Source organism: Capra hircus, chromosome 11 (genome assembly GCF_001704415.2).
Source record: "Capra hircus breed San Clemente chromosome 11, ASM170441v1, whole genome shotgun sequence".
Lineage (NCBI taxonomy): Eukaryota > Metazoa > Chordata > Mammalia > Artiodactyla > Bovidae > Capra > Capra hircus.
The window spans coordinates 85,806,389-85,822,630 of record NC_030818.1 but is presented as its reverse complement, the minus strand read 5'-3'; the positions used below and the strand labels follow the sequence as shown (position 1 = coordinate 85,822,630).

Here is a 16,242-nt window from a genome sequence, read left to right as displayed (position 1 = left end):
ATGGTGATTGCAGCCATGAAATTAAAAGATGCTTACTCCTTGGAAGAAAAGTTATGACCAACTTAGACAGCATATTAAAAAGCAGAGACATTCCTTTGCCAACAAATGTCTGTCTAGTCAAGGCTATGGTTTTTCCAGTGGTCATGTATGGATATGAGAGTTGGACTATGAAGAAAGCTGAGCGCTGAAGAATTGATGCTTTTGGACTGTGGTGTTGGAGAAGACTCTTGAGAGTCCGTTGGACTGCAAGGAGATCCAACCAGTCCAACCTAAAGGAGATCAGTCCTGAATATTCATCGGAAGGACTGATTTTGAAGCTGAAACTCCAATACTTTGGCCAGCTGATGTGAAGAGCTGACTGATTTGAAAAGACCCTGATGCTGGGAAAGATTGAAGGCTAGAGGAGAAGGGGATGACTGCGGGGGGCCAGCGTGAGGAACTCCACCCATGGCAAAGGTCATGAGGAAGGAGGCTTGGCATACGCAAAGGCGTGATCAAGCCTCAGGAAATCCCCTGTTCCCGAGCATCTACCCCAAAACCAGAGTCTGTTTTATGCTCTCCCCCATAACCATTTCTCTCGGAGAAGGAGTTAACGTGCAGCTCCAAGTCAGTAAAAATTCCTGGGTGTGACAAGAGTGTTTCAGCTTACGGACTCCTCTGAAGGTTATCTAGCCCGCCTGTATAGGTTCCTCCGGCCACGTGTGATTGTTTACAGCCTCCCAATCTGAGAGGTACGAGATGTCTTAGACTTACTAAAGGCAAATTCTTTTGGGGAGTTGGAAATTATTAGTATAGTGGGTTGGTTAGGAATTATATTGGTAAAGGGTTTTTCATTTGTTGTGCCAATAATTGCTGCTAATTCCCTGCCCTGGGTGTGACAAGGGTGTCTTAGGTCAAACCTCTCTGCTGACAGACTAGCTTGTGTGACAGGATTATCCATACTCCTGCCACTACCCACATGATTGTTTACTACCTCTCAACCATAAACAGCACAGAGAGCTTTGGAGTATTTTGAAAGTCTTAATTAGCATAGGGCTTTTCTCATTGTTGAGTCAGATTGCCGCCAGGCCTCCATATCCTTAGGCACCTGGGAATATATTAATTAATATATTTGGAATATAGAAAAGGAAATATAGTAGTTTTAAGGTTAGCAATACTAGACTTTTGAGTTAATGAATTTTCTCTTTTGTAATAGATCACTGTACTTTGTTATAAATCACTGTGTCCTTGCTATGTAAAAATGTAACTTTATCACTATCTTAAGACTAAATAGATCTTAAGGGGAGCATTGGTGAAAGGATTTTCATTTGTTGGGCTGATGTTTGCTGCTAAATCTCCATGTTCCCTACCCTTATAATGAATATAACTAACATATAGGAGAAATAAGTATTAACCTTTAAGCATATAGGAGAAATAAGTATTAACCTTTAAGATTAATCCTGTTAACCTTGGGTTAAATAAATTCCTTTCTTGATTGTAACTCACTACACCCTCACCCTATAGGAATGTAACTTTATTTGGAGGGTGGTGCCTGGTTTAAGAAAAAACACCCTTGGAAAAAATAAGTTTTTTGGTTATCAGAAAGAAAGGATCATAAAATGTCAGCAGGTCTCATGGCCAGAAGATGATGTAATATCCCTAAGACCTTTTTTTTTATACATTTATGTGAAGCACCTGATTTTGATAAAGGTCAGGACTGCTGACCCCCGCGTGACTCTGTATTCACCCCTATGTGTAACAAAAGGTATATCAGTTCAGTTCAGTCACTCAGTCGTGTCCGACTCTTTGTGACCCCATGAATCCCAGCATGCCAGGCCTCCCTGTTCATCACCATCTCCCGGAATTCACTCAGACTCACGTCCATCGAGTCCGTGATGCCATCCAGCCATCTCATCCTTGGTCGTCCCCTTCTCCTCCTGCCCCTAATCCCTCCCAGCATCAGAGTTTTTTCCAATGAGTCAACTCTTCTCATGAGGTGGCCAAAGTACTGGATTTTCAGCTTTAGCATCATTCCTTCCAAAGAAATCCCAGGGTTGATCTCCTTCAGAATGGACTGGTTGGATCTCCTTGCAGTCCAGGGGACTGTCAAGAGTCTTCTCCAACACCACAGTTCAAAAGCATCAATTCTTTGGCGCTCAGCCTTCTTCACAGTCCAACTCTCACATCCATATGTGACCACAGGAAAAACCATAGCCTTGACTAGATGGACCTTAGTCGGCAAAGTAATGTCTGTGCTTTTGAATATGCTATCTAGGTTGGTCATAACTTTTCTTCCAAGGAGTAAGCGTCTTTTAATTTCATGGCTGCAGTCACCATCTGCAGTGATTCTGGAGCCCAAAAAAATAAAGTCTGACACTGTTTCCACTGTTTCCCCATCTATTTCCCATGAAGTGATGGGACCAGATGCCATGATCTTTGTTTTCTGAATGTTGAACTTTAGGCCACCTTTTTCACTCTCCACTTTCACTTTCATCAAGAGGCTTTTTAGTTCCTCTTCACTTTCTGCCATAAGGGTAGTGTCATCTGCATATCTGAGGTTATTGATATTTCTCCTGGCAATCTTGATTCCAGCTTGTGTTTCTTCCAGTCCAGCATTTCTCATGATGTACTCTGCATATAAGTTAAATAAGCAGGGTTACAATATACAGCCTTGATATACTCCTTTTCCTATTTGGAACAAGTCTGTTGTTCCATGTCCAGGTCTAACTGTTGCTTCCTGACCTGCATACAGATTTCTCAAGAGGCAGGTCAGGTGGGCTGGTATTCCCATCTCTTTCAGAATTTTCCACAGTTTATTGTGATCCACACAGTCAAAGGCTTTGGCATAGTCAATAAAGCAGAAATAGATGTTTTTCTGGAACTCTCTTGCTTTTTCCATGATCCAGTGGATGTTGGCAATTTGATCTCTGGTTCCTCTGCCTTTTCTAAAACCAGCTTGAACGTCAGGGAGTTCACGGTTCACGTATTGTTGAAGCCTGGCTTGGAGACTTTTGAGCATTACTTTACTAGCGTGTGAGATGAGTGCAATTGTGCAGTAGTTTGAGCATTCTTTGGCATTGCCTTTCTTTGGAATTGGAATGAAAAGTGACCTTTTCCAATCCTGTGGCCACTGCTGAGTTTTCCAAATTTGCTGGCATATTGAGTGCAGCACTTTCACAGCATCATCTTTCAGGATTTGAAACAGCTCAGTTGGAAATCCATCACCTCCACTAGATTTGTTCATAGTGATGCTTTCTAAGGCCCACTTGACTTCACATTCCAAGATGTCTGGTTCTAGATTAGTGATCACATCATCATGATTATCTGGATCACGAAGATCTTTTTTGTACAGTTCTTCTGTGTATTCTTGCCACCTCTTCTTAATATCTTCTGCTTCTGTTAGGTCCCTACCATTTCTGTCCTTTATCGAGCCCATTTTTGCATGACATGTTCCCTTGGTATCTCTAATTTTCTTGACGAGATCTCTAGTCTTTCCCAATCTGTTGTTTTCCTCTATTTCTTTGCATTGATCGCTGAAGAAGGCTTTCTTATCTCTTCTTGCTATTCTTTGGAACTCTGCATTTAGATGCCTATATCTTTCCTTTTCTCCTTTGCTTTTCACTTCTCTTCTCTTCACAGCTATTTGTAAGGCCCTCCAGACAGCCATTTTGCTTTTTTGCATTTCTTTTCCATGGGGATGGTCTTGATCCCTGTCTCCTGCACAATGTCACGAACTTCATTCCATAGTTCATCAGGCACTCTATCTATCAGATCTAGGCCCTTAAATCTATTTCTCACTTCCACTGTATAATCATAAGGGATTTGGTTTAGGTCATACCTGAAAGGTATATAAGCAAACCCAAAAATAAAGGAATTGGATCAGTTTCCGGAAAGACTGATTCCCCCATGTTGTTTCTTTCTTGCTCCCAGTTTTTCTGGCTGAATTCCTATCTGGAGCATGGATGCTATTCCACGTAAACCAAGTTATTCAGCCTCTTTTTCTCCACTAATTTTCCTATTACACTATCTGTTTCTAATCTCTCTGTATATCTGTGATTAAATATGTATTTTTCCAGGGATGCCTACGCTGTCCCCACCTTCGAATTCCCTGGATCCACCAGGGCTGGACCCCCGGTAGATGACAGAGGATAAGATGGTTGGATGGCATCACTGACTCAATGGACATGAGTTTGAGTGAACTCCGGGAGTTGGTGATGGACAGGGAGGCCTGGCGTGCTGCAGTCCATGGGGTCGCAAGGAGTCGGACACGACTGAGCGACTGAACCGAACTGAACCCTCAGTCCTTCAGTATGTGAATTTAATTGGAAATAGAGTTGTTGCTGATGTAGTTAGTTGAAATGATATCATATTGAAGTCAAGTAGACTCCTAATCTACTTGTAAGTGGTGTCCTTAATAAGAGAAAGAAAAACAGGAAGAATGCCATGGGCCCATGGACACAGACTGGAGTGGTCCATTTACATGCTAAGGAATTCCAAGGATTGCCGGGGGCCATCAGAAGCTGAAGACAAAGATTCTTTACTAGAGCTCCAGAGATGGGCCTTTTGGATCAGATCACAGGACTTCCCAGATGACTCAGTGGTAAAGAACCTGCCTGCCAATGCAGGCGATGCAGGTTCTATCCCTGCCTGGAGAAGGAAACCCACTCCAATATTCTTGCCAGGAGAACCCCATGGACAGAGGAGTCTGGTGGGCTACAGTCCATGCGATCTCAAAGAGTCGTACATGGCTTAACGACTGACCAGAAACAACAGGGGCATCACCGACTCAGTGGACATGAGTTTGAGCAAGCTCTAGGAGATGGTGAAGGACAGGGAAGCCTGGCGTGCTGTAGTCCATGGGGTCATAAAGAGTCAGACATGACTGAGAAACTGAACAACAACAGGGGGCCTCAGCCAGTGCCACAGCCCAGCCGCGCAGGGCAGAGACGGGCTGCCCCTCCACATGCCCATCTGGGGCATGTCCTTGTCCATCCACCAGGCGGCCTTATGCCTGGCTGCAGAGCCACCTGACCGGAGGTCCTGAGGCCAGTGCTGGGCGACTCCTTCCAGGATGCCCTTCTTCCCCGACAAGGAGGGTGGTTGGCTCTGTGCAGGCTCCCCGTGAAGTGTGTGTCTTCGCCTCTGGCCTTTTCTCACAGCCTCTGGGGCTGGGGGCTGGGATAGTCGCTTCCCAGTCACACAGCGGTCCCTGTACAGCACCCCGGGCCGTGTGCCCAGGCTGGGCCTTCCTCCTCCAACCGCACATCCTGTCTTCCTTTGCCCATTCCAGCTTTTCACTTCAAACAGGGTGCCCATCCAGGTGTGTGTGTGTGTAGTGTGTTGATTTGTCAAGTATGTATGTGTCAAGTATGCAGTGTGATACATATGCATGCATGTGTGTGCACATGGTGTGTGTGTGGTGTGTCTGACTGTGTGCGTGTGGTGTGTCTGACTCTGTGCATGTGGTGTGTCTGGTTGTGCCCACATGGTGTGTGTGGTGTATCTGCGATTGTGTGCATGTGGTGTCTGTGGTGTGTCTGTGATTGTGTGCATGTGGTGTATCTGGTTGTACTCGTGTGTGTGAGGTGTATCTGTGTGATTGCATGCATGTGGTGTGTGTGTGTGTGTTGTGTCTGTGATTGTGCACACCTGGTGCATGTGGTGTGTCTGTGTGATTGTGTGCGTGTGGTGTGTGTGCACAGGTGCTGGTTCTGACATGAACCAGGTGGGTGATGGTGGATCAGGAGTTGGACTCAGTTCGGAGAAACATCAACACAGTTCATCAGAAAGAACCTTTTCTGGGTCTTTCTATTCTGCGCCCAGTGTTCTCTTCCTGCCCCTTCGCAGGCCTGTGGCTTCAACAGCTTCTAGACACTCATAGGAAAACCACACTTTCTCTGTGGGCTCAGGCCTCACAAGGCTTCAGGAGCAAGGTTGGCATGTCAAGCCTGTGCAGACAGGGGAAGGGATGGGGTCTGTGGAGGACTGGAGGGAGCCTGCCTGGATGAGAAGAGTGGAAGTGCAGCTCTTCTGAACACCATGCTGGCTGGAGAGCGTCTGCAGTGCTGTCCTTCAGAGCAGGTGGACATGCAGGCCAGAGAGGAGGGGGCAGCTGGTGACCGCAGGCTCTCCGAAGCACACAGAACACCCTGGTAAGGTGAAGAGCTGCTCCCTTACTGGGAAAGACTAGAGGATTTTACTGTGACTTATGTGACCTAACAGTGCAGTCAGCTCTGGGCACTGTTGATTTGTCATTTGTGGAAATTCATGGGACGTCTGAGCACACAACCTGTAAAAGCTGGTGGACTTCTAGGAGAGCAGAAAAAAAAGAAAAAATAGTGGTAACAACAAAAATAATGGCAGCGAAAATATACTCTTTATTATGCTCTAGGCACTAAGCATGTAACCGTCAGACAGCATGAAAAGATGGGTATTATTCATCTCCTTCATACAGATGAGGAGACTGAGGCTAAGAGGGGCAAGTAAGTTGCCTGCAGGTACACAACTGGTCAGCAGCAGAGGCTGGGTTCCCTTTAGGTCCCCCTGATCACACAGCTTGAGTTATTAGTGTTGAAATTGCTGAGCACTAGAGGGCTAGGCAGTCAGGGTTGTTCTGCTCATTATTCGATTTCATCCAGGCTGGGGGTCCTGGGGGAGCCCCAGAGCTGGAAGCTGTACCCACTCGGGCGTGGCTCTGGGGTCCCCGGGGGGAATGACTCCATGGGGTGGTGCTCTCGACACAGGGAGCCGAGGGCCTCCAGGAAGAGTTTTCTGAAGGAGGAGGACACCGCGTTGTACAGGACAGGCGTCACTGCCGAGCTGACGTAGAAGAGCGTGTTGGTCACCATGTAGAAGTAGTGGTAGAAATCGTAGAGCTTGCTGGAAGGGAAACCCGGAAGGCTGGTTAGAGGGCCTGCTGCCTGCCCGCCGGGTCCTCCCCTTCCTGTTGGGAGCGTCTCCCCCTCCACGGGGCCAGGTCAGGAAGGCCTGCCAGGCCCAGCTGCCTGCAGAGTGAAAAGCACCCCTGCTGATGGACAGAGACCAGCGTCCAGGCTCTCGAGATGTGGGGAGCCTCGTGCTGCTGCGTGAGGTCAAGGAGATGCGGCTTCTTGAAGGGGAGAGAGGCATTCTGAGAATTCCCTGGCTGCCTTGGGAAGGGCTGCACCTGTGTACATGTTGGTGTGTGTGTCTGTGTGCATGCTTGTGTATGTGTGCGCTTGGGTGTGCACTCTCATATGTGCACAGGTGTGTACGAGTTTGTGCATGTGTGTGCACACTTGTGCATATGTGTGAGTGCACTTGTGCATGTGTTTGTGTGTGTGCACTCTCATATATGTGCACAGGTGTGTCCGAGCTTGTGCATGTGTGTGCACACTTGTGCATATGTGTGAGTGCACTTGTGCATGTGTTTGTGTGTGCACACTTGTGTGTGTACCCCTGTGTGCCTGTACTTGTGCATATGTGTGCATGTACTTGTGTGTCTGTGTGTAGGGGAAATTGCAGCTCTCGAGAACCAGTCATCTGTTGACACAACTATTTCCTTGGAGGCCACATAGGATCTCTCTCCTCTCAGATGTCTGACTTCCGCTTATCATCAGGTTGCAGTGATTTCCAAAAGAAAGAGAAGGGATTCTCAGCTTGGGTTTTCTCCCATTGTGTCATGAAATGGGTGTGCACGGTCTCATCTCTAAGCAGCCTCTGTTAGCTCGTGGAATCCCAGCTCTGAGGCCTCCTCCCTCTCTCCCTCCTTGTGAGAACATGGCCTTCGCCCTGTTCCCTACCTGCAGGCAGCTCTCCATCCTGGAGTCAGGAGGCTGGAAGCCTTGACTGCCACTCACACAGCCTGAGCAGTTCAGAGAGTTTTCTAGATGATGCTTGGTTCCCCACCCTGAACTGGAAACTTTTGGGATAACAGACTGGGCAGGGCCAGCTAGAATGGAGGCCAGAGTTCTGGAGAGGCCAGCAAGCAGGGGCTTCCCCTGGAGAGCACAGGCAATCCCAGCCCCAGGCCTCGGCCCCCATGAGCTGGGGTTCCTCCCCTCACTCACTCGGTCCACCGTTCGTCAGGGACGTAGCAGTACATGAGCCTGCGGATGTGGTACGGCATCCAGCAGACGACATACACGACCACAATGGCTCCTGCAGGACAGGTGGGGAGAGAGACAGACAGCGAACACATTAGCAGTTATGCAGCTCTGCGGGGCGGAACCTGCCCGGGGTGACAACAGCGTTTCCCGAGAGCTTGTTTCTGGAATCTAGGGGTTGGCAGGAGACTTTGAGGTTATCTGGCACACTCTTGTCTGGAAAGAGTGAAGGTGAAATTCGCTCAGTCTTGTCCAACTCTTTGCATCCCCATGGACTATACAGTTCATGGAATTCTCCAGGCCAGAATACTGGAGTGGGCAACCTTTCTCTTCTCCAGGGGGATCTTCCCAACCCAGGTCTCCCACATTGCAGGCAGATTCTTTACCAACTGAGGTATTAGGAAAGCCCCACTCTTGTCTGGATCTGTTCCCAAACCTGCTGTTACCCTGTCCTCTGAGTGAATGTCCACTTTAATCCTAACTGGCCCACTGACATGCTTCTAGAAACTTCTACAACATCTATAACCTCCTGGCCACTAGAATCTATCCCCACCTCAGGGCTGGATATTCCCCCTTGGTCATCTAACTGCACAGATGTGTGTGCATGTGTGCCTGCTAAGTCGTTTCGGTCATGTCTGACTCTTAGTGACCCAGTGGACTGTAGCCCGCAAGGCTCCTCTGTCCATGGGCTTCTCCAGGCAAGAATACTAGAGTGGGTTGCCGTGCCCTCCTCCAGGGGATCTTCCCCACCCAGGGATTGGACCCATGCCTCTGTGTCTCCTGCATTGACAGGGTTCTTTATCACTAGCGCCACCTGGGAAGCCCAACTGCATAGACAATAGAACTCAAATATCCTGCCTTACAAAGCCTCTCCCCTCCTGTATCCCCTTTTTCTGGTTGATTGATGGCACCACTGTCCATCTGACACCCAAGTCATAAGCCAGAGAGTCTTCTCTTTCCAGTACCCCCAAGATGCAGTCTATTAAAAAGTTACTCCCTAGCATCTCTCCTCTCTCCTTTTCTCCCCAACTTCACTGTGCCCACCCCAGGGGACCACATCTTCCCTCCACTGGACTGTGACAGCAGCCTCCTAACTGGCCCTATTGACCTAAACTTCTCCTCCTTCCTTTCCCTCCTTCTCCTCCTGCCCTGAGTGGCAAACCCATTCTCTAATCTACTGAGGTCCCTGGACCAGCAGCATCCACCTCAACTGGGAGTTTGTTAGAAATGTAGACTGTCACACCCAGACCAGACACATCAGAATTTCTGGATGGGGACCCAGGGGTCCACGTCTGACAACTCTCCCCAAGCATTCTTATGTGCATGGAAGTTTGAGAAGTACTGAAGAGCCTGTCCTGCAAAACTGCCAAGCATGTATATCTCAAGAGCAAGTCCCCCTGTCGTTCCTGGACCCTGGCTCTTCAGTGATGGCCCATTGTCTATGGAAAGAAGTCCAGGCCCTTCACGTGCTGCTTCTGCTTCTTGGCACATCACATCACATCACATTTAGCTCTTGTATTTCAGTCCTGTGCACAAGACTGTGACATACACATGGCAGCAGAGACCCTGTCCCTCCATCCTTCTGGACCTTGTGTGTGCCTGGATCACACAGGTGCATGGAGAGACCTCTGCTTTCCTGTGCCTTTAAAGTTGCCCTTACAGAGCCAAGTTTGCCCAGATACTTAAACAAACAAACATAGATCAATGTCGCATCAGAGAAAGTGGAGAGTTAATGGGGAACTGGATTTGGAGACCTAGCTGGCCTGCGTCCATAATGCCTGGTCAGCGGGTCCTTAAATACATCGGTTCCTCGTGTCCATCTGAACAGCCAGACTCCCTGAAAAGCAGCCAGGCATCTGCTTGTCTTTGTGCTCCACCCCCTGGAGCCGATGGGGCGGTTAGTGTACACAATTTCCATTCCTTCTTTTGATTATACTACTGTACCTTACAGAAGCCTGTTGGTGATTGTATAACTCCCCAGGGCATAGAGAAAAATGAGACCTAGACAGAGGCAGGAATTAGCTCAAGGCCGTGTGGCCAGGGATTGGTGGAGACCGCCCTGGTCTGGCCCTTCCACTCCGGGTGGGGTTACCGGAAACTTAACTGAGAATTTGGATGCTGCGCCGGAGGCCACGGATCTGGCGGGAGTCCTTGTGTCTCACCAGGGCGGCCTGGTCCCCCAGGGCCAGTGTCTTCCTCTCCTCGCTCATTAGCTCCAGGCGGCTGGGGGCAGAACTGCCTGCAGTGGGAGGGGACGGCATCTGGGAGCAGAGGGCTGCCAGGTGGCTCACGGTGACCCCGTTCAGGAAAGCGGTTAATGCCAAAGGGAGCACGAAGGACACCAGCACATTCACCTGGAAAAGGTGATTCCAAGGGTTATGGCGGTAGCTCCAAGGCTTGGTGACTGCTGGTCCTCAGGTGTGCCCAAGGGCCCAGGAATCTGCAGCAACAGGAGCAGGGCTGGGGGTGGGGGTGGGGGTGACAGCGGATTTACAGATGCTGAGAAAATTCTCTGAAAGTAAGGAGAGCAGTGAAAATAGAAAAGACAAGAAAACAGGGGATGTTTAGGATGCTCACTGTCTAAATAATAGCCATGCTGGAAAGAAAAATAGAGAAAACAGTGGAGGAAATTGTAATGTAGGAAAAAAACACATTTAAGAAAGTTTTCCCAGGGCTTCCTTAGTGGCTCATTGGTAAAGAATCCACTTGCCAGATGAATGGATAAGAAAGCTGTGGTACATATACACAATGGAATATTACTCAGCTATTAAAAAGAATGCATTTGAATCAGTCCTAATGAGGTGGATGAAACTGGAGCCTATTATACAGAATGAAGTAAGTCAGAAAGAAAAATATCAATACAGTATATTAACGCCTATATACGGAGTTTAGAAAGATGGTAACGATGACCCTATTTGTGAGACAGAAAAAGAGACACAGATGTAAAGAACAGACTTTTGGACTCTGTAGGAGAAGGCGAGGGTGGGATGATTTGAGAGAATAGCATTGAAACATGTATATTATCATGTGTAAAACAGATCGCCAGTCCAGGTTCAATGCATGAGACAGGTGCTCAGGGCTGGTGCACTGGGATGACCCAGAGGGATGGGATGGGGAGGGAGGTGGGAGGGGGTGTCAGGATGGGGAACACATGTAAACCCATGGCTGATTCATGTCAATGTGTGGCAAAAAAACACTACAATATTGTAAAGTAATTATCCTCCAATTAAAACTAAATAAATTAATTTAAAAAAAATCCACCTAGCCAGTATAGGAGACGCAGGTTTGATCTGGCAGGATCTCACATGCCACAGAGCAACTAAGCCTGTGCACCACAACTATTGGGGCTCTGCTCTAAGCCCAGGAGCCACAACTACGGGGTCCACGTGCAGCAGCTGCTGAAGCCACGCTCCCTAGAGCCATCACTCTGCAACAAGAGAAGCCACGACCGTGAGAAGCTCACATATGGCTATTAGGGAGTAACCCCTGCTTGCCACAACCAGAGAATAGCCCATGCATCAGTGAAGATGCAGCCCAGCCATAAATCAATAAAACTGTATTTTAAAAAAATTTTCCCAAAATTGAGGGATGTGAACTTCTAGACTGAAAGGCGTGTGGGTGCTCAGAACAATGGATGAAAATAAATCCACATCGAGGCACGTTCTTATGACATTTAGCCCCTGGAGATAGAGTAGGTCTCCAAAGCTCCCAAAGGGATAAAACAGGGCACGTACAAAGGAGGGGAACCAGAATGGCCTTCAGTTCAGTTCAGTCGCTCAGCCGTGTCCGACTCTTTGCGACCCCATGGACTGCAGCACGCCAGGCCTCCCTGTCCATCACCAACTGTCCTTAGACTCACTCAAAGCAATGAGGAAGCTAGAAAATAATAGACTGATGCTTTACAATTTGTGAGGAAAAACAGTGTCCATCTTGTAATGTTCTGCCGAGCCGTACTGTGAGAAATGAGAGGATAAAATGAAATATGTTCAGACACATAAATTCTCAAAAAGTGTTTTTACCATCTATGGACGTTTTCTCAGGAGGTTACAAGAGCATATGTTCCATCAAAATAAGGTTGTGAACCAACATAGAGGGAGACCTGGGATCCCCAAATTGGGTGTCCCCCAGAGGAGCAGAAAGATGGGGTAGCATTGCCAAGGTGCTGGAGCAGAGGAGAGGCCTCCAGGCATGATTGAAAAATACAAGATGAGGTTGGTTGATTACCTGATGGGGCTCAACATATTGACACGGTATTGATACTTTTGGTGTGTGCATGCTAAGCCGCTCAGTTGTGCTCAACTCCTTGCAATTTTGAAAGCAAGTGGAATGCCTTCCTATTGCGTTTTTATTCCTATTTCCACAGGAATTTCCATATTTTATTCCTATTTTCCATATTCCTGTTAAGACCGCAGTTGATATATATATTTCTTTTGAAATCCTTCATTAACATTGAATGTTTAGGCCTCTTTTTCTATCTGTACCATGAGCCAATAAACTAGTTGTTCTTATCATGGGGCTAAAGATCACTAGTTTGGGTGATAATAGAAAAGCAGAAGACTGGGTGGGTCATGAAATCTACAATTTTTAACCTGCTCTCCAGGTAATTCTCATACTCAATCACGTTAGCTCACCACTCCTGCAAGACTGGGAAGACTTCAGAGTCAATCTTGAGTTCAAATCTGGAATTTCCTCTATTTTTTAATTGAGATATAGTTGGTTTACAATACTGTTAGTTTCAGGTATATAGCAAAGTGATTCAGTTATACATATATACATACATATTTTTCAGATTATTTTCCATATAGGGTATTCCAAGATATTGAATATAATTCCCTGTGCTATACAGCAAATCTTTGTTGCTTGCCTGTTTTATATACAGTACTTTTTATCTGTTAATTCTGTAGTCCTAATTTATCCCGGGTCTCTCCCTCCCTTTCCCCTTTGATAACCATGAATTTATTTTCTAGGTCTGAGGGTCTGTTTCTGTTTTGCATTTAGTCATTTATATTATGCTTTAGATTCCACACATAAACGATATCGTGTAATATTTGTCTTTCTCTGACTTACCTTCACTCAGTATGATAATCTCTACGTCCATCCGTGTCGCCACAAAATGGCATTATTTCATTCTTGTTTGGACTTCTCTTAGTGCTTCCCTTTGGCCAAGTCTCTCCCCAAATCCTTGGTTAAATCGGGCGGTGAGACCCAACCTTCTGACTGCTCTCTAGCGTGAGAGATGAAAACACAGACGGTGGGGTCGCTCCTCCCGCTTACCTGGACGAAGACCTGCAGGGTGGCTCGGCTCACCAGCACGGTGCACACGCGCGAGGCGGGCTCCGGGTCCCCGCCCGCCGTCTCCAGCTCGTGCTTCTGCCCCATGATGACGGCCATGGGCAGGGCCAGGCCGAGCGAGGCGGCCCAGACGATGGACAGCAGGCGGCGGGTCTTGCGCGGAGTCAGCAGGCTTCGGGCGCGCAGGGGCTGGCACACGGCCAGGCAGCGCTCGGCGCTCAGGCTGGCCACGCTGAGCACCGTGGCGTAGGCGCACAGCTCGCGCACGAAATAGTAGGCGCGGCAGCCCAGATCTCCGAAGACCCAGGGGTAGTGGAACCACACGAAGTTGTAGAGCTCCATGGGCACGCCGACCAGCAGCAGCAGCAGGGCGGAGAGCGCCAGGCTGAGCACGTGGCAGCGCAGGCGCCCCGGGGGCCCGGCCCGCGCCTTCAGCACCACGTGCACGGACAGCGCATTGCCCGCTGTGCCCAGCGCGAAGATGAGAGAGTAGAGCGCGGTGAACAGCACCTTGGCCCAGAGGCGCGTGTCCACGCCCAGCCGCGCGTCCAGGCTCAGCGCGGGCCCGGGGCTGGGTCCCGGGGCCCGCGGGCTGCCAGTCTCCATCGCGTTCCCGAGACTGCGCTCCCTCCCTCTCCCTGCCCGGAGACTGGGCGAGCTGCCCTGTTGGCGAGCGCCTCCCCTGCTCTCTGGGAACCTCCAGAATGGGAGGACACGCCCCGCGAAGGGTGCCCCGGAGCCGGCGGAGGACCGCGAGGGTGAGCCTGTTAGCTGCGCTCACTTTTCTCAGTTCAGTTCCCTGCGGGGGAAGCACGTGCTGGGTGGAGGGTAGGCCCATTCTGGGGGGACCTGAGAGACAGTGAGCTGGGCCGAATGCCTCCATTTACTAGCTGTGTGACCTTGGGCAAGTTATTTTTTGTCCTCTCAACCCTTTTCTGCACTTAAAAAATACCGACACTGTGGACTTTCTGCTAAGATTGCTGGGTGAATCTGTGTGCAACTCTTTACCTGTGGCATAAGCAGGCATCCCACATGCGCCATGTGCTCTCCTGCTGCCTGGGTACCGTCCCAGAGTGACTGATCAAGAATTTGCCCACATGTGAACATTTCTCAGGTAGCTCAGTGGTAAAGAATCCACCTGCAATGCAGCAGACTGAGGTTTGATCCCTGGATTGGGAAGATCCCCTGGAGGAGGAAATGGCAACCCACTCCAGGATTCTTGCCTGGAAAATGCCATGGGTAGAGGAGGAGCCTGGTGGGCTATAGTTCATGGGGTCATAAAGAATCAGACACGAATGAGCATGCATGCAACATTTTGAAGCTGTTATTCTTAGAAAAGATCTCTTTCATCTTCTTGCTAAAGGCTGTTTCAGTGCCGCAGTAATGTCCTCAAGGAAGTCCTCTGCCAGCTGCCCCCGCATGATATTTGCTTTTCCCATCCTTTGAGGACGTCATGCTCATGGAGCAGTATGAGAAAGTGGAAAGAAGTATTGAGCATGTTTTAAAGCCTTCCATAGGTCTCTTTCTTAGCCCCATCTAGAACACCAGAACTTAATTCACTTATTTAAGTTTTTTTGGCTGCACTGGGTCTTCCATTGTTGTACCCGGGCTTTCTCTGCTTGTGGCAAGCGGGGGGCTACTCTCTAGTTGCGATGTGCAGGAAGGTGAGATGCAGTTAATAAGGGAGTGAGGAAGACTCAGCACCAATGACACATCCAGTGGGCTCTCCCTACAGATGTGTGCAGAGGGCTCAGCATTTCTATCTTCACCCAGGGGACTAGAGGAGAATGACTGTTATGCCCTCTGGTTGTAAATCCCATACCTGGTCCCTCTAAGCTGAAACTCTGAGAACATATCCGTGTGTGGATGCTCTGGGCCTAGCACTTGCTTCTTCAGTACCCACAAGAACTTAATTTTGCCCCTGAATAAAATCATCACTTGTGTTAAGATTGCTTTCAGCCTGTATTGGAAGACTCTGATCTTTGATATCCTCCACTGTCTATGTTAGAATCAAAATCTGGGCTTCCCTGTTGAGTCACAAAGTGAAAGTTGCTCAGTCGTGCCAGACTGTTTGCAACCCCATGGACTATACCGTCCATGGAATTCTCCAGGCCAGAATACTGGAGTGGGTAGCTGTTCCCTTCTCCAAGGGATCTTCCCAACTCAGGGATTGGACCCAGGTGTCCCACATTGCAGGCAGATTCTTAACCAGCTGAGCCACCAGGAAAGCCCAAGTATACTGGAGTGGGTAGCCTGTCCCTTCCCCAGTGGATCTTCCTGATTGAGGAATCAAACTGGGGTCTCATGCATTGTGGAAGGATTCTTTACCAGTTGAGCTACCAGGGAAGCCTGCTGGGTCACAGGCCAAGCTAAATTTCTCGATCTCTAATTGTGCAGCAAATAATTCAGAACTATCTAATACTAGAGGGTGCTGCTAGGGGTGGCAGTTATGGAAGGGAAGGATTACATGTCCAGAGATGCCAGAGGCAGGATGCTACATTGTTCAGGGCTGTGGTGTGAAGTACTGACAAGGCTTCCTGGCCAGGCAAGGTGTCTCTGGGTCTAGGAATCTGGGTGTTCTGTTTGCTTTGTGTACCTAAATTCCTAACTTTCTTGCCTGTTGCATGTAGGGTCCCATCAAAAGGGTTTCTACCATGGACTCAACTGTGTTCCCCTCCCCATTGGTTGAAGACTTAACCCCTAGTGTGAGTGCATCTGGAGTAAGGAGATAATTAGAGATAAAGGAGATCATCAGTTAGGTTCAGTCGCTCAGTCGTGTCCGACTCTTTACGACCCCGTGAATCCCAGCACGCCAGGCCTCCCTGTCCATCACCATCTCCTAGAGTTCACTCAGACTCACGTCCATCGAGTCCACGATGCCATCCAG

The 16,242-nt window shown here is 48.7% G+C and overlaps 1 protein-coding gene across 1 annotated transcript; it reads right to left on the bottom strand.

Annotated features, from left to right (window-relative positions):
• On the bottom strand, positions 6,334-13,978 carry NTSR2 (neurotensin receptor 2). Its single transcript, XM_018055628.1, has 4 exons — positions 13,338-13,978; positions 10,168-10,417; positions 8,028-8,118; positions 6,334-6,858 (listed from the first exon to the last, which is right to left on the bottom strand). Exons 1-4 carry the CDS (start codon positions 13,959-13,961, stop codon positions 6,600-6,602), a joined length of 1,224 nt encoding a protein of 407 aa, XP_017911117.1. The 5' UTR covers positions 13,962-13,978; the 3' UTR covers positions 6,334-6,599.

Excerpts from the sequence above, each read along its gene's own strand:
- NTSR2 (XM_018055628.1), bottom strand. The coding sequence starts at position 13,961 with ATGGAGACTGGCAGCCCGCGGGCCCCGGGACCCAGCCCCGGGCCCGCG. Across the intron at positions 10,418-13,337 it reads CCCTGCAGGTCTTCGTCCAG|GTGAATGTGCTGGTGTCCTT; the intron begins GTAAGCGGGAGG and ends CACCTTTTCCAG. Across the intron at positions 8,119-10,167 it reads GCGCAGCATCCAAATTCTCA|GAGCCATTGTGGTCGTGTAT; the intron begins GTTAAGTTTCCG and ends CCTGTCCTGCAG.